This window comes from Anser anser, assembly GCF_964211835.1.
Source record: "Anser anser genome assembly, chromosome: 1".
NCBI lineage: Eukaryota > Metazoa > Chordata > Aves > Anseriformes > Anatidae > Anser > Anser anser.
This window is the reverse complement of record NC_139720.1, coordinates 184,052,695-184,070,993: the sequence shown is the minus strand read 5'-3', so window position 1 is coordinate 184,070,993 and position 18,299 is coordinate 184,052,695. Positions and strand designations below refer to the sequence as shown.

Here is an 18,299-nt window from a genome sequence, read left to right as displayed (position 1 = left end):
AAATGGGCAGATGCATCTTTTCCCAAAAATGACTGATGATGCTTTTTTTCCCCCCTTTATCCAAGAAGCTGACCAAATGTTTAACCTCACCTAAGGATACAGTTTCAATTCTCTGATAATCATTCTTTTGGAGAGGGGAGGAGAGGAGTGAACAGTAAATATAAGGGGGAGCAGAGGTTTCAATCATTACCATGTGCTTCTTAACAAGGGTCTACACCATAGTTTGATCAGTGCCAGACATCAGACTATCCATGGAAGTGTTCGTTGAACAGCTTAAAGACTCCTACCAGCGAGCATGCTTGCCAAATGCGGTGGAGAGCTAGGAAATGTCGGGAAAGAGACCATTCCTTCTGCGTAACTTCAGCTCCTTATTTTATTTCTTTACATTAAAAGGACAGTCACCACGGGTTCCCAACTATGTCATTAGAGAGAATCTCCAGGAGATGGAGAGAGAAGCTAAGTAGCTCTCCTTCTAACTTTGCCACTTCAATTAGTTGATTAAGTCTTGTGGCACGGGTACTCCCCTTCTTTTAATTTAAAACTTTGAAAAATGCTTCTTGTAGGACTTCTGAATTACAGGCTGAAACGCTAGTTTATAGTCTTTGTATGGGATCAAAATTTTGTCCTTTTTAACCTGACTACAAAAAGGACCATGCATACTTTTATTTAATAAAGTGGTTAGCATGACTATCCACAGCGTGCTGAGTCCTTCAGTGGGTATTTATACAATATCTGGCATCAACAATTCATTCATTAGACCCAGACATAAGGAAAAGACATTATTAGGGTGTTCTCAGTCCTTCCATTTTCAAACCCTATACTTATAATAGGCTACATAACTGAAAGTTTATGCATGTCTATAAATAAGCTTCTGTAAATTCTAAAGGAACACACCCAGGCTTTTGGTCAAATCATTGAACTTCAGGTTTTCCCCAGAAACCTTTCCCAAGATCTCTGATTCTACAAGCTAAATAGTTTTCTTCTTCCACAGAGAAAAGCAAATTAATATCTACTCTTTTTAAAACGTAATAAATTACAAAGCCAATATAATACAGCAGGTGGAAAATTTCTCTGGCTGTATATTCTCACTGTAAATCTGAGCAAACAAAAAACAAGTACCCTGACGAGAATAAATGATTTCACATTCTGTATCTATTATTTTTAAATTACTTTTTCAAGTAGAAATTAGAGTACTGTGGTATTAAAATGTACCTGAAGACTTTAGTTACAAATATATATCTAAAAGTGAATGGTGAATTTCAAAAACAAAAGTATATAATTTAGAAAACAAGCTGGTGAAAAGAAAAAAAAAAGCACCAGCCATGTTTTTTAAACAAAACATGCTAACCGTAACCAAGGCTTGCTGCAGATTTCTGCTGCAGTATCTTATACCACAATTATTACGTTACTCATATAGAAATAACAAATCCTTGACAAAAATGGCAATCTGACTAGAAGAAAGTAACTGTGTGTGGGATGGTGGTGTCATTATATCACCTGCATCTGCTGGTCTTTCCAACGTATTTTGAATTCAAAGTGCCTCGTCATCTATTAATGGGAAAAGAGACACCACCACTTGGACCAAGGAAACAAGAAAATTAGATTTAAAAATGTAAAGACTCAAACAGCTTGGTAAGTATAATTGAATCACTTCTTCTGACCCTGCCTATTTATTTTACAGCATAAGATGAACGGTATGAAGCCTAAATTTGGATTAAAAAAAAAGCCCAAGCTCAACACCCAACACTGCAAGTTCCCCAAAACTAATGCACTTAAAAACACAACTTAAATTACACCTCTTTTTTGTGCTGCCAATATTCCTGATGAATAAACATTTCAGCCAATTAAAATTATAAAAGAAATCCTAAATGTTTGCAGAGCATTAACTATCTGGCATCACCAGCAGTATCTTTGGCACATAAGACTTACATTATCATCACTATTTCAGCTTGCAAAACACGAATCATTTGGTAGTGGAGGGAATCAACCAGAACATTAACAGGCTCATGTCACTATTCCAAAACTTGCCTGTGCTTGGACTGCGTAGTCTTGTAAACATAGGTTCGCTGTCAGGTGTCTTAGGGGGGTCAGTAGCAGCCTCTGTGGGGAGAAAGGAAAAAGTTATAAACTTGTAAATTGAGAAGCATTTCACGTTCTGCCACGCTTCTCCAAGACGTTCAGAATTAATTGGATTGACACTTTTTGAAAGCTCACATATTTTCTGCCTAAAAAGCTATATGCCTCAGCCCAAATTCACCCTACCTGATCAAGGCACCTAAATTATGATTCCAGACTTCCTGGCACTCTCTATTTGCCGTGGGAAAGATATGCACCTGGGGATGATTTAGGTTTTGAAAACCACTTCCCCCCAGAGAGCCTCAGGCAACAGAGCTCCCAAGTTTGACATCTCAGTTAAGTGAGATGAACTGATGTGTTACCCCGATTAGTCTCAATGCCAATGAGAATGCTTTGGTAAATTACACCAAGCATGGTGTGGGCATTAAAAAGTTAAAAGTGCACAAGGTAAAATATTTGTAGGAACAAACAGTGGTCTTCTTTCGGGAACTAAGATTATGCAGCAATATGGGGCAGGAATTGTCTGACTGGTTGTTACTTATGTGAAAAATATGCACCCTTGTTTAACTGTTACATATAATCTTGAAAAACAATGAGTGCGTTTCGTTCTCCCCACAGGAAAAAGAAGCTGAGAGAATACAGCGCCTCTGGCTTAGGTTCCTGACAGTTGTTCTCTTTTCTCTGTTTTTAAGCAAAAAAGTCAGACAAAAAGCAGAGCCACAAAAGTACAATTTTTCTGTGAAATTTAAAAAAAAAATAGAAAGGAAACAGCTCCCACAATGATGCTGATTCAAGCCTGAAAAAAACATCTATAAGGATCCCCAGTTAAGTGTATTCTATCCAAGTTCTCTTCGTTGGGAAAGTCTAAGTTATATGTATGAAACCAACTTCCCACATCTGAGTGAAGAGCAACACGACAGCATCATCCTTCTTAGCCCGCAGACTGCCAGTTCTGTCCCAATTCCTCTCACAAAGGCATTCATCAGAGCAAGGAAAATTGCTAAAGCATTTCACATACACAACCAGCATCCAGCCCCCAGAGAACGGACTGACAGGGACCAGGATGATGCTTGGGTTATGGTGCTGCTGCAGGAAGCGGAGAGTTTTGGTAGTATCCAGGAGGTTTGCTGAGACAGAGACAGCACAGTCCTTTTCCATAAAAAACACGGAGGTAGGAACCTCAAACACATTCAGAAATCGGTGTCCACTCTGGCTGAAAGCCTGTCCCCAGCACCTCAGGAAAGGACAGGCAGACTTCTCACAGGCTGTTCACAGGGACCTCAGTTGCAAAAAAGGCCCAGGTAACCCTCATCTTTCTCATCTACACCTCCAAAGAGAAAATGTCCACAGGAAGACGTAAGCAGGGCTTAAAAAGCAAGTAAGTGTATTTTGTGGTGAAGTATTGGAAGACAACGGTTCCTAGAGCTGTTTGAAGAATTTGCCACTATTTTCTTCTCCTGAATTTTCAGTTGAGTCTTCAGGTGGCTTGAAAAAGTGCTTGAAAAAGTTTCAATATACGTTAGGGATTTTTAATGGAAAAAAAAGTCCATATTTGCTAACCAGACTTACTGCATATGCTGATACATAAACACACACGGTTGTCAAGCTACATTTGTCCTGGCAAAGGAGAACTTCAAATTTCTAAAGCTGTGTATATTTCAATTTTTGACCGCAGTTTAACATTGGTGTATTTTTTGTTACTTTTTAAAACACTACAGTGATTAATGACAGTGAAAGAAACACACTGCATGTGTTTACTTTGATGTGTTTCACATGAACATGTTAAAATATACACACTAAATGTGAGTTTCAAAATTTGAAACAAAAAGCAAAGCAAAACAAAACAAAACAAAAAAAGCCAAGGAGCTTTTAGCGCTCACTTGCTCTGCTTTCTTCATGCATAGATTTATGAACACTGGGAAGGCATCCAGCTGAGCCCGAAGTTGCATTGTGTATAACGTGAACAATTAAGTAGACAACCCTTCCTAATGGAGCTGGATTTAATGAAGTTCGCAGCTTTATCCGGTAGATCTGTTCTTTTCCCAACCTTCTAGTGCCACGCTGGATTCATCCATCTCCACGAAGTCTGGGAGATGCCTGCAGCGACCCCGCTGCCTCCCAACCCTGGATAACCACCTTCTACCACTGAGGGCCACCCCATGCCATCACCCTCTGCCCTGACGGATTCCCCTTTATCTACCGTGGGTCCCCACAGGAAGGGAAGCACAGCCCTACCCCTTTTAGCTCTGCATCCCTCCCCAGAAACTGCATGGCAGGCAGCTGCCCCTGCCAGTTAACCCCTAAAGAAGAGGCCAAGTTCCAGTCCCAGCATCTCATGCCCACAGGATCAGAGCAAAGACCCTGTTCCCCCCACAGCTGCTGCAGAAGGCAGCTTACCATAAGGGACGCACGTGTGCAAACACAAAAAGAAGGGAAGGTGTGAGCAAAGGCAAAAGTGGTTTGATTTTTTTTTTGTTTTAAACCTTGGGATTTCTTCAAAATGTATTCAATACCTCACTCCATTTCCAGGGGCAGCTGAAGTATATTTTTGTTACAGATTGGCTCTATTAGATGTCAAGTTGGCAGATAAAAAGAGGCAATTGGGAGAATGCCTGCTTGGAAAACTGGATGCAGTAGTAACGTGGCCTTACGGACGAAGAAGGCCCTATTTATCTGAATTTAAACACTTGGTGGCTAGTAAAACGCTGAGCAAGGGATTCTTGAAGTTAGGTGTCCAAACGCTTTCTTGTGTGTGTTCTGGCCTTCAGCCAGGAAAGGTAACTAGATTTCTTTAATGTCATTACATTTATCAGCCCTCGTATTTGGGCAAGGATCTCTTCTAGCTAAGTAAATAAAGACTTCTTTAAAAGCAGTTCTGTAGTGATTTTCTAGCAAAACTAAGAGTTAAACTAGGTGTTTTGGAGTTTTGAATTTTAAGATTCACAACCAGATAAGCAATAATCTTACAGAAAATAAGCAGACAAAAAGGGCATTACAGGAAAAGCTTTTTTGTTAAATCCTAATGGAAAACATCAGGTGATTGCCACTACACTTACTCCAACAGCTTCTGTAGCTCAGCTCTGAGAAACCTGTTCCTCTACTGGAATAACAAGTGAGAGAGATGAGACCTTTCTGACTGTTACGTTCTCTGCCAACTGCAGCTGTACGCGGCAGGTAACACACAGGGAGCACAGGTCAGCATAGTGACAGATGTGTCAGTACAGCACACTGTTCCCCTAGGACAATGTTCACTGAAAGGATACAAAAAACAGACACACAGGTATGGAGGGCCCGATTAATCTTGTCCCAGGGAGGCATCTGAATTAGCCAGCCACTCCCTAAAGTGCCAGATGCTTCCAGGAGGCAGCTGAACCCCCCTACAGCCTGCCCCATCCCTGGGAGCACACTCCGTCTGCCTCAACCTTTCCGACACCTCCAGCAACCCGGGTGAGGCAGCGCCGCTGCTGCGCCAGTGGAGGGAGTTCTGAGTTAAGCACAGCGCAGGACAATGAAACACCAGCACCGCGCCGTTAAGTAGGTATACTTTGCTTAAGTTATGTATAGGCTACTGCTCGTTCACGATCAAATAAGTCACACAAAGCCCACCTAAAAATGTGGGCGATACATCCAGCAGTTGTACTGGGGTCTACAGAGGGAACGTCAGAACCCTGGAGGTGAGATGAAGAGACTACAAAGCCTTCAATTACACAAAAAGAGAAAAGCCTATCGTATTTTGTGGAGGCCACACGTACAACCAGGCAAATTCTGTAAAATGTATAAACAGAACAAAGTGAAAATGAAGCGGCTGTCAAAGGATTTCTAGCAATAATGTATTCCACAATGGATAGATATGTGGCATTAACAAATCTGGCCATCAAAAAAACAAAAAAGTCTAGCTGGTACTGCAACATGAATAAACTGGAAAAGAACATAAAACTTCCACTAAGATCTATGAAACTGTTAGAAATGATGCAAGGTCTATTCACCTTTTTTTCCAAAATTGCTTATAGAATACTGTACATAACAGACTAATATCAAGTTATATGGAATTCCCATGCAAAAAACTGCCAGCCAAGCAAGCAGAAGGCTGTAAATATCTGTCAATTGCGTAAGAGGAAAAAACCCTCTGAGAGCACAAATTTCCCCACCACCACCACCCAACAAAAAAACAGGATCATTTAAAAGTCTGGAAATATAAAGTTAAGATTTCATTTAAAAACAGATATTAAACCACACGTCACCTACACAAGTCTTTTCCATTCCCTTCTGAACTTCTAGTCATGCAAAAAAAGGTGTGTCAGATGGAGACATGCTGATGATGGAGATCATTTAATGGACATTTTATGGAAACCTTTAAACTATGTAGTCTAGGGGTGCAGATATGTTAGATCTGATAACTGTTTATTTTTACATTATTTTTAGAACCAGTTAACCCTGAAGTAAACTGCTTTAATTCAGTGCCCGCTTCAATGCTATATAAACCAAGTGTCCTCTGTCCTGCAGTGCACCCTAAACAAAAGGCCAATGAAAAGTAATTAATAAATCCAGGGCTTTTTATCGAACAAGCTTTTAAAAAAATGTAAGTTACAAGATAATTATGTATTAGCATAATGAATCAATTCAGGTATGCATAGACTGAGGATGCAGTCCCATGAATGGCTTCCAGTGACCAAAGATCACAGGTCATTAAAAAATGCAGTCCTGAGCTCCCCACCTCTGCTGCTTTCTCTCCATTAAAACCAGCAATTCTGTGCCTTGTGGCAAGCCAGCTCAGTCCACTGACCTAGATGAGCAGAAACAAGCCACAAAAAAGTCTTCATTTTCATCCAAATCAGTAAATATTGCCACCCACCATGTGGTTACATGATCACCAGAACAGAGGGACAGAACCTGTGGCAGCAGCAGCAGACGCCACAGAAAATCACTTACTCTATATGAGACAATGGGCTCTTTGGTCAGCTTGGGCTAATTAGAAAACTAGATCTTATCCGATTTACAGAGGTGGGAAAGCAACAGATGAGCACAAGGTATCTTTGCTTCCTTGGCTGACAATGCTCCCTGGAGAGCACTAAACGGCACACAGCTCTATTACCACTGCAAAAAGCCTCCCTTCCACATGCCTACACAGGAGGCATGGCTTCACACTTGAAACCACTTCATTTTTGGAAATCTTACCTTAGTGTTTACTCAGTTACAATAGTTTGATGTCACCTCACTCCCTTATCCTCTCGACTGTACATAGTATTGGCTTCAGCAAGGGGATTTCTGCGATGCCTGTCGTAAAAGCTAGGATGGCAATCAGCTTGGTAATTATAATATATACTATTCGATGCCTTGAGCAAATAATGTTTAATGTGGTGCAATTTATACCCTTAGACCCTTTTTGGTTCCTACTTCACCTGCAAATACTGTGGTAAAAACAAAACAAAACTTACTGAGAAGCAAAAATGGCACTAAGTTTTCTATCTTGAACAAAACTTGACACAGAAATACTACCAGATGGCTTGAGTAGTCTTCTGCCCCAGTACACAGCCAAGCAACTGCGCTTAATATTAAGACTTCTGCCTGAGAGCATCCTTTAACGTCACCTAATGCTGGCACAGATCACTTCTTAAGCCAAAAACACATGCTTATAGACTCACTGGCAACAATGGAGAATACTAATTCAGCTGTTACTGACATCTCGATGTTAGGCAGATCATCCAGAGGAGGCTGAGCTGAATGAAGGAAAAGTCAATCTTGAGAAGTTCGAGAACAGGTTATCACTTGAAAGGATAAAAACTTCAGACTTCCCTTCTCAATATTTATAGGGTCAACAGTGGTGCAGCTGTATTACTGGCTGAATCAGCCCTATTCCCATGTGCAGAGAGGCCTAAGTTGGCATAAGTTGGTCTCTTTCAAGCCAGATGGCAGAAAGCAGAAGTAGGAGATGGTGTTACACATTAAAACATCTCTTTTCAGTTACTTTATTTGCTATGCTTCCTTCTGGCTCCTTAGCTTGCCAGTTATATCTGCTTTATACACAGCTGAGCTCAGTATGCCTTTTAAGAGATGACATGCAAAAAAACAGTGCAAATCACCTGCAGGCAAAAGGCTTTGTTCAGGAGATGCAAATGCCAGTTTAGGGAGAGGTTAAGTAAAATATGCCCGCAGAGTGCTGACTTCTACAGTAAGTGTATCCACGCTCACTTTATTAAGAAGGTAGATAAATACGGGCACGTATACTTACATTATCTTTCTGATGTTTCAAGTCAGCTGCTTAAAAACACACATTTTTAATTATGAACATTATTTCCAAGTTCTTTATCTGAATCGTTCTGGAAGTATTAACGTTCAAATGTCCTGCTCAATTTTGGCATTCGCTACAACTGCTGAAATAAGCTTTCTAACAGCCCAGCATAGCGGTCTGTTTTGCAGCAGATACTCTGAATTTATTTCTTTAACACTAAATAAAAGCACGTATCAAAGTGTTTTTAAGCACAAGGTAAGAGAATGGAAAACAATAAAAAAAAACACTGCCTACTTCAGATGTTAAAGCAAACTACGTTTATGCACTATATATTCAACAGCTTCTTTTGATATAACATCTTCTCTCAATATGACCCCAAATTTTCAAGTCAAATGCTTCCTCTGTTGTTGCATGGAGACAAAAGTTCCTTAGTCTCATTTGAAAGAAAGGAGGATTAATTTAATGCATGCTGATGCCCTATGGTTTGGCATCACAGTCCATTTATTTCTGCCTCCATCTGACTTTTGGCATATGAGATTTGTTCGAAGAGCTTGCCAAGTCTCATGTGAAACTGCTCCTTTTATTTTTAAAAAAGTAATTCCTAAAAATAATAGGATTGTTAAATTTCCCTCCCTTCTTGCTATCCTTCCAGTGCCATTAAAATGGCAGTTCCCATAAAATAATAAAAAAGCTAATCAATTTGCTGTTTAAGAAAACAACAGACCGAAAAAATGTAGTCTTCTAAACTTGTCTAGCTCAGTAAAATAGAGCTGGAAATTAATCTTCAGCTCGCAGCTAACCCCTACTTCTTTTACTAATACAGAACAAATGAAATACAGTGCTCTTAACCTTGGGTGCTGAGTGAAACGCCAAACTTAGAAAACTGTCTTCAATTCCTGACCTTTTTGCTAAAACCAGCGAAGGATATAAATAGTATCAGCTCCGACATAACACCTATCCCAGAGAAACTGTACTGAAAAGAGACTGCCCTTCACACCCGTCCTGCTAGGCAGCTAGTGGGAGAGGTTGGTTGCTGTCGGTACGACCAGTTTGAGGCCATTATATAAGATATTTTGTTATACGGAGCCCAGGTGAGATCTGTCACACGACGTGATTTCACCACGGTATCTGAAAGTTTTCCAGATCCCTACTCTTGTAAACCTACCGTTAGGTGGGGTCTCGATATTATTTCTTTTTCTAAAAAATCATTTCTAGTCCTTACGATTTTCAAAGAAAACATTGACAACGGTAGCTCCGTGGGCTCTGTGAAACAAACAGAAATATCCTATATGTGTATTACAAAAGCACCTCATTGATTCAGGTGATATGAAAAAAAAACACAACATAAACATAAATACTCAGTAAACACAGAATCTCTTCTACAAAAGCCCAGCATAAACAACCTTCTAGCTATGAGACAGATGGGCTCTAATCCTCAGGAGCCACTTCATTTCCCTTGGACCCACTCAGTAGACAGACCAATACAACAGGAAGCCTGTATAGGAAGCTCTGCATTCTCAAGAGTAAGCGGAGGGTGTGGATACACACACAATAAAACATCACAGATTATCCAACTGCTATGAGAAATGCAGAAGAGCACAATCTGCAAACTCAGACACCCACCAGTGAAGTCCACGTGGGTCCTTCGGGACTTACAAACACCGTGGTGCCTCTGTACCACGATTCCTCCAGAGCTCCAGATTCCGGAGGTCTTCTTAACGGTCGACGTCAACTACCCCGAACAAAGCAAGTTCAGATCCAGATTTCCAGCCAAGCTAATAAAATCCCCTGGAACGTGGAACACAGCACAGAAACACCCATGTGGGTCTGCGCAGAGCCAGCTCGGTTCCATCAGGACTTATTAGTTCAGACACTGTCTGAAAGCAGCTGCACTGCAAAGCTGGTTCTGGAAACAGCAGAGATGTGTTAACATGGCACAGCACTTGAACCAATAAACCGTGTTAGTGCTGAGCAGAGTCTGCTCTAGGCCAAACCTGGTGCCTGTGTATCCACAGAATAGTTAATCTGCAACTGGAGAAACTGCCTGAAGGGTTGGCTCTATTTTGAGCCCAGCATGCAGAGCTCTACCCCTACCTGCATGCCCAAGTCTTCTGTCCTCACCCAATTTTATGTCCTCATCACCTCACTCCATCTGACCAATCCCTCTGCCTACTCTTCTCCTGTTTGTTCATTGCTTTCTCTCTCAACGATTCACATCCTTCCTCTAAACGCCTGTGTTAAGGCTGCACGATGTCCAGCAGTGGCTCCCAGCCTTTATGAGTGATCAGCATGGTTCCCATCCTCTCCTTGTCCAACGTTCTCCACCAGACCAATGCTTCTTAACTCCTCTGTCCCTGAGTCCCAAGCCAAGGCTTCTCCCTTCATCCTGCCCTTGGTGCTTCAATCCCTCACATGGGAACAACTGTGCTTATAAAAACAAAAGAAAAAGATGTTTTGACATAGCAAATCATCCTGTGCCACAGGAAAAAAAAAAAAAAAGAAAGTATCAGCAGAAACACCACGACCAGAGCTCTCACCAGGACAACGGCAGGCTACCTTGTCTAAAGGTAAGATTTGTACTTCACCTTGAAGTTGCATACCCGCAAGCCCTGATAGGACCGTCCAAGGCTCTTCCCCCTCTTCCTACTCGAGATTTCCCTTGTGTGACTGTCCCATGCCGAACAGGCTTGAGCATCTTAGTATGGCAATGGGCTGGTGAGGACAAAGCTCTGTCATCAAGGTGCTACTGATAAGTGGAGTGAACAAAGCCCTTTCTTTGCCATAGAAAGGAACGAAGGCAGACAAAGACTGACAGAGGTGAAGCACAGGGTGCCTGGCTGACTGGACATCAGGACATCTTGTCTCTCAACTGAGGCAATGCTGTACCCTCCTCCTTCCCACCTTTACCCACCTCTATAATCTAGGCAAAATACCTGATGAGCTGCGTGTTTTGTAGCTGTCCTACCACTTGTAGGCATGAAATGGACACCGATGGTCACAGTTTTACAGTACTGGAAATATAATGATACAGTTAATGATTTGTAACAAAAAGCAAGGGAGTCTGGCCCTCTAGGACAACTCAAGAGACTGCTGTAGCACGCATCATTGGTAAAACAACCACTCCAGCTGTATTACTCCTCTAGCTATAATCATTTCTTGAAAAAACAACATAGGGCAGTTCTAGCTGACAGAGGAGATTTCTTGTTTCTGAGCTGGTTCGAGAACACTGAAATCAATATGAAAACAAGGAAATCAGAACCAAAATTGAAATATATCTTCTCAATTTCAAACACACTGCAAACAACAGAGCCACACAATGTAATATATTCTATAAATGTATAGCGAAGCAGGGAAATTAGTAATAATTTTAGAGCCTTCAATCCCAAAGCACACAACTCCACTCACTTTCTATGGCAAATCAGAAAATGAAATCCATCTGTTTTTTAGCTGCTGTGTTGCAAATATCACAATGTTGCCAGCTGCTGAAGTCCAAATAAGAAAGAATCTCACCTTCCTCTGGCATGAGCTTTTTACACTTAACTAAGTGTTTCTATGTGTCATATAAGTAACGAAACCGTGCTCCGAGACTTCTGCGAGAGGCTCAGTCTCTTCTGATAGTTTCAGAATGGCACAATGATTAAGAGATGAGAGCAACATATGTATCCTTGTCCAGAACTCCAGCCACATCCCTGCCATGCTCTGGGTCAAACTGATTGAGAAATGCTGACAGTTAAGAAAGCGAGTTTCAGTTCTCTCAGCTTTAATTCTACCCTTCTGACAGACTTCATTCTTTTTTAAACTGATATCTAGCCTCTCTGCAGAGCTAGTCATCATCTCCAGCCATACAGGAACTTTTAAGATGTCACTATCAGTGCAAGATGAATGACATATCCAAGCGGAAATGCTATTTAGTTGTGTAGGATGGTACGCATTATTAACCTTACAAGCTGTTCTAGGGAGACTGCTCTGGTGAGTAGCTCAAACTAACTGAATTACTTGAAAGTAGGGCCTTAGAAAGTGCCTTTAGTATAAGAAAAGTTTTGGAGCTCTTTGCGTAGTATTAAAACATGTCTTTCCCTTTCCTGCCACTATGCACAGGATACATGAAGATAAACTTACAATCTACATCTACAAGGTGTTAGCAGACATTAACAGATGGTACTAAACTCCCACCCAGAACCAGATCCCACAGTTATTTACACAGGTCGCTTTTATGCATGTATGTAGCATAATACCATACATGTCTTGTGAAGGTACAGATTGCCATATAAATAAAAATTAACACTGTCAAAGAAAAAGGCACCTCTGGTTATACAGAAAACTTTGTCCATCTTCTTTCCTAAGAGCAATCGGGTCTTCTGATTACAATTTCTGCTAAATGGCCAATGAAGACTTTCTGAGCTCCATCAGACAGAGCAGTTCAGAAATGTAAAACTTTAACAAGCACAACAAACACTAACTTAAAAATTGTTAAAAGAAAACTAAAATCATTAAATCTATTTAATTTCAGTGGTCCTATTTATATGCTATGCAAGTTTCATCAGCTGTGGAGTTCTGAAATTATCAGCCACACACTTTTTCTAAAAATCACTATGTGCTCTGAGGTTCTACTAAGGCTTAATAAACTTTCTTACAGGTCTGGAGTACTATATAAATTTTGTCAGAGCTGTGCTGGCATAATTGGTAATACAAACTGTCTGGCTTCATGAAAGTTACAAGCTCTGGCTCCAATCCTGCAAACACTTACTGAAGAATTTAACTTACTGCACAGAACTGACTACTCATGCATAAGTTAAGCATATTTGTAAATATTTGCACAGTATGGACATCTGTTGGCATAGCCAGTCATCTGATACAAGATTCAGCTTTAAATCCTAGTCTGCAGAGAAAGGAATGCCTCGCTTATAAATTCCTTTCTTAGGCATCAAGCATGTCAGATACCGAAGGCTGGAAATGAAAAGCTAAAACCAGAGGAAGAGAGGAATCAGCGAAACCATAACAATTGCTCCTGTTGCTCTTGTAACTAGAGAAGCCTGGTTTCTTAATGCCTCAACGCTGAACTCCTGCCTCATTTTCAAGCCTCGGTGAACTAAGCTGATTCTCTACCTTTCTGTTGGTGGTATCATTTACAGCACTTATCACATTGTCACAGACGTTTTCATGAAAATTATAAAAATACTCCAAAAAGCTCCCCCTTTTTATCAGGTTTGGCTGAAATTAACAAACAAGCTTGTAATTTTGGGTAGGACAAGAAACAGGCACAGCATGAGGCTGACCCACGAACAGCTGTGGAAGTCTCACTGCCTTAGGATATCAGGCTATAAAAAGGTACTTGTGAAATGCCTCCTTCCTCTGAGCATCTTGGAGTTTGAACACAACCTGTTTGCCTCATCCTCCTTAACACAAAACCCTTTTGTGACCTGTGAATTTAAGACTTTATGAGCTGATACTAGCCAGAAATAAATTGAAAGGGTGGGAAAGGCATCTTCACACTTGCTTTGTGCGAAGCAAGAGAAGCTAAGCCTACACAGCGCTTATGGCCTCGTGTGCGCTAGCTGCCATGTGGAGGTCTGCTCGTTCAGCCTACAGGAAGAAGAGCGGAGGAGATCTCAGTGTGGATTAGGATTTATGCTTTCCAAGGAGTTTGTTTTGAAGCAGAAGCTTAGGGATTAAGCCATTTCCTCAATAAATAAGTAAACAACGGGGAAAGAGGTGAGGCAGGCCAGCAGCCAGGAGACGACGCTGAGTCTCAATGGAGGACCTTGCTGACAGGACCTCTCTTCCACAGCTCCTCTCTGCAGGGCTCACAGCGCCGCCTGCACACCAGGGGTGAACCAAATTTATAAAAAATAAAAGACGGTGAGGGAGACGGGGTCCCCGGGGAGGAGGGCGATCCCCTGCAGGGCCTTGTGTCGGGGCTGTGTCACAAAACCAGGGCCGGCCGCGCACCGCAGCCCTCACAGGGAAGGCGGCCGCCTCCTGCCCGGCTCCGCCGCCGTGACCAGCGAGCGGGGCGCTTATGGCGGAGCCCGCCCCACCTCGGAGCCCCGCGGGGTTACCTGGCGCAACGAGCACCCACTGGGCAGGGTGCGCAGCCGCGGGACGCTGCTTCGTGCCGTGCATGCTCCGCCACCCCCGGCGGCAGCTCCCACAGCCGCCGCCGCCGCAACATGGCGGCCGGGGCGGAGCGGCGCGGCGAGGAGAGGCGGGAAGCGCCGCCACAGAGCCCGGCGGCGGGACGGCGCCACCGCGCGGGCGCTAGAAGGGGGGAGCGGGTGGTAGCACGGCGCTCACATAGCGGCGGCTGTACCGCCTCTCCCCTTTTCCCCCCTCCTCGCTCACCCCCGGCCGTGTGAGGGGAATGGTACGGGCCGCTGCGGGCGGGAGGAGCGGGAGGTGGGCGTGTGGGAGGGGAGCGGGAGGGCTGTGTCTCTCACGGCGATCCCCGGCGTAGGCACCTGGCCCTTCGCCCTCTTAAGGCTGCTCCTTATCCCCGGTCCGTCGCATTGTGGGGTGGCTGTAACTGCCCCACGGCCCGCTGTCTCTGCCAGGATCTCATCCAGCTAAATAAACGCCTCACGTTGTGGGGGAGCGAAGGAGATGGTGTCCGGCTCCTCTCAGGAGTGCCTACTGACAGGACTTGTGGTGACAGGCGCAGACTGAAATAGGAGAAATTGTGTTTAAGCATAATAAAAAGCATTTCATGTAGCGTGAGGGTGGTCAAACGCTGGAAAAAGCTGTCCTGAGAAGTCGTGGAGGCTGATCCAAAGCCTCTTCTTAGCAGTCATCCCCCCTCGTGTGTAATAACAAGTTAAATGTGTCCTATATCTACAGATAGACCCCAAGGAGCTCTAGTCATAAAATCATAGAATCATTAAGGTTGGAAAAGACCTCCAAGATCACCTGGTCCAACCATCCACCTACCACCAGTGTCACCCACTAAACCACGTCCCTAAGCACCACATCCAGCCTCTCCTTGAACACCCCCAGGGACGGTGACTCCACCACCTCCCCGGGCAACCCGTCCCAGTGCCTGACTGCTCTTTCTGACAATAAATGTCTCCAACCTGAACCTCCCCTGGTTTAGTCCTCCAAAGTAAGGCCCATGCATGTGCATACACACATACATGTACATAAAAAGTAAGACCCATGCATACGCATACATATATATACATGTACATAAACTTAGCTTCACCAACACAAGAATGGGTTGATGGCCAATGTCCCAGAGATTTAGAAGACAAACGTTATATGGTATCAAAAGTATTAAAGTATACATATCAATTGTAAATCTCAGAGATATGAAACAAATATTAAAAACATACTAACATTTATGCTCTAAAACAGAACAGAATTAACCAAGGCCAACATATGCAAAACAGCTGAGTTGATGTAAGGCGGAAAAAAAAATAATTTCCTGAAGTCTGAGCATATACATTCATAACTCTGAGATTACACTAATCTAAATTTGTTTTATTTTAATTTTCCTGATTTTTTTTCCTCCTGCCTGAAGTGGGGCAGGGTATAAATGCCAAAGACCACACCACACCATGTGTTTTGAAGGAGAAGTCCCCACTGAAATCACAGGGAAATTCTGCTTTCAGAATGACTGCAAGTTGCAATAGCATGTGCCTGGATTGCAACATTTGCTGATGGATGTAGTAAAACCCTCTTTAGTACTTGTTTTAACAAAGAGAAAGAGGATCCCAACTGTTCCACTGTAATCCATGCAAAAGCACTGGGAGAGCAGAGCAGGAATGGTTCCTGTGTTTGAAACCTTTTTAGAAGGAAAGCTTCCCATACACAGAAACGTTTCCTTGTAAATAACAACAGTTTGGCTTCCAATCTTGAAAAGAAGATGCATGGCAGGCTGTTGTACACTGCTGAGATTAAGAAGGCTCTGGAAAAGACAGTACTCCAGCCCTGCAAGCCCCAATCTGCCGTGTGTGTCGAGGTCAAGGCCAGAGGCATCACCTGCAGTTGTTCCAGACATCCCATTTCCTCCCTGGCTGTGGTGTGTGCAAGACTGCGTGTGATGGAAATGTTACAGCAAACAGTGCTGTACATTTGCAAAACCGACTTGTTAAGCTCATGCTTTTCAAAGCACCAATCCATCCTAATTTAGGCACCTGATAAGCTGATAAGCAAGCTAATTTTCAGAGGTGCTGAGTACTCTTAGCATCACTTGAACTGAATGGATATTCCAGATGTCCTTTTTGTCTATTTATTTATTGGATTTATTAGCATATTCCACAATCTCTAGATGTGTATTGGCCCTGAGATATATAATGCATTTCTTCAGGAATTTCTGCTTAGAAATGTTTTCCTCAGATATTTCAAAATGCCCCAAACTGGAATTCTCAAATGGGCCTGAATAAGGTTTTAAAATGACATCAGTTTGGAATAAAAATAATGCAGTAATTTATACATATTAAATATTTAAAACTTTCTGTTGCTACTCATGCACATTTGAGATATACTATCTGTCTCTATAAGCCAATGATACTCTATATCATTATAAATAAAAGATATACTAATTAAGGATTTCTGTCAGGAACTGATGGTACTAAAATCTTATTTGCTTAAGAATTAAATATTTTCCCTCCAGGCTTGCCAGCACTTTTAAATCTTACTGATATAGCCTAGAAAAAAAAAAAAAAGAAAAGAAAAAAAGCTGTGGTGATATCATTGTGAATACTCACATCTTAATTTTACACACATGGGTATTCTCATTTGGGTCCATATGACTCATCACGTACAGAAAGCTAAATGCATGCAATATGGGACTGCATCCTATCAGAGGACAATCATTTTACACATTTCAGAGCCATTTGATATGCATTCAAACTTCACCTGCATGCTGTCCATTCATTCAGTTTTGCTAGGGCTGCTTCCAATAATCCAAATGTCTGTGCAAATGCAAGCATCCCTTTTTGCCAAACAAAAATTACTTTCTGCTGCCAAAGAAATGCTACCTTTGTCCACCTTCAGCTGTGGAATTTATCCTTTCCTCCTCTGCTACACAAGCTGAAGTGAAGCAACTTTTAAATCTTGCTTGGAGCAAGAATTGAACCAAAATTTAGAAAGAAGAGTGTTTCATTGTTAAGTCAAAGTTGTCATTCAAAAGACAAAAATGTTTCCACTTACGATTATGTCTCATTTTACAATGTTTCAACAAACAAATTACAGTTATGGCCAAATTTAGCTATTTCGTGCTTCAGTGGTTCAGTTACGTGCATAACTTTAAATCCATTGATCTGCATGTTTAAGGGTCAGCTGTATGTACGCAATTGTGTTATATTTAATCCCAGTAAAACTCCTATTGATACATGCAATTTTAGCAGATGTACCAGAATATAAAAATAATTGTAATTCATTATAAGTTATGTAGTTTGAAATATTGCTCTCCATACCCATCAAATTATTGTTTTGTTTGGTTTTCTTTAAAACAAAAATATTCCTGGCATTGAAACAAATTGAAGATATTTTATTCATTTTTTTTCTTATTTTTCTTCCTATTAGACAAGAATCACACTCCTTCATTCTCATGACTAATGGTGGATACAAACAGAAAAAAAGAAAACAACAGATAAATATGAAAACTTAAAAGGCTAATAAAATTGTATAAGGAAACATGAATCATGCTTTATTGCACATTAAAATAAGTTCATTTAAATGACAAATGGTATATTCTTAGCATACTTTAACAGAGGATAAGCTGGGGATGAAGTGTGTGTATTCTGACCCACCAAAACAAATCATAGTCCTTTCTCATTCTGTGATCAGAAGTAGTCTCTGATGTGACCAAAATGTGACATCCATCCATCCATCCATCCATCCATCCATCCATCCATCCATCCATCCAACCCCCTCAGTCCAGGTAAGGGGATCATCTCATCATACGTGATGGGATTGTCTCATCACACGTGCAAAGTCTCATTCTGTAGCAGGAAAAACTGCCATTTTGGTCACATGAAACACACGTGCTGGCACA

General features: G+C 41.8%; 1 protein-coding gene across 5 annotated transcripts in view; it reads right to left on the bottom strand.

Moving 5' to 3' along the window:
- Nucleotides 1-14,522, bottom strand: part of RNASEH2B (ribonuclease H2 subunit B) — a 43,825-nt gene extending 29,303 nt beyond the window's left edge. For 3 of the 5 annotated variants that reach the window (XM_083810189.1, XM_083810187.1, XM_083810188.1), the window contains exons 1-2: nt 14,365-14,522; nt 2,029-2,100 (exon numbers count right to left, since the gene is read on the bottom strand). In XM_083810189.1, the coding sequence (XP_083666315.1) occupies nt 2,029-2,100; nt 14,365-14,428 (136 nt within the window). In that variant the 5' untranslated portion in view covers nt 14,429-14,522. The remainder of the gene's footprint in view (nt 1-2,028; nt 2,101-14,364) is intronic. The other 2 variants (XM_083810185.1, XM_083810186.1) reach the window with 1 other exon arrangement.
- Nucleotides 14,523-18,299: the final 3,777 nt, after the last annotated feature.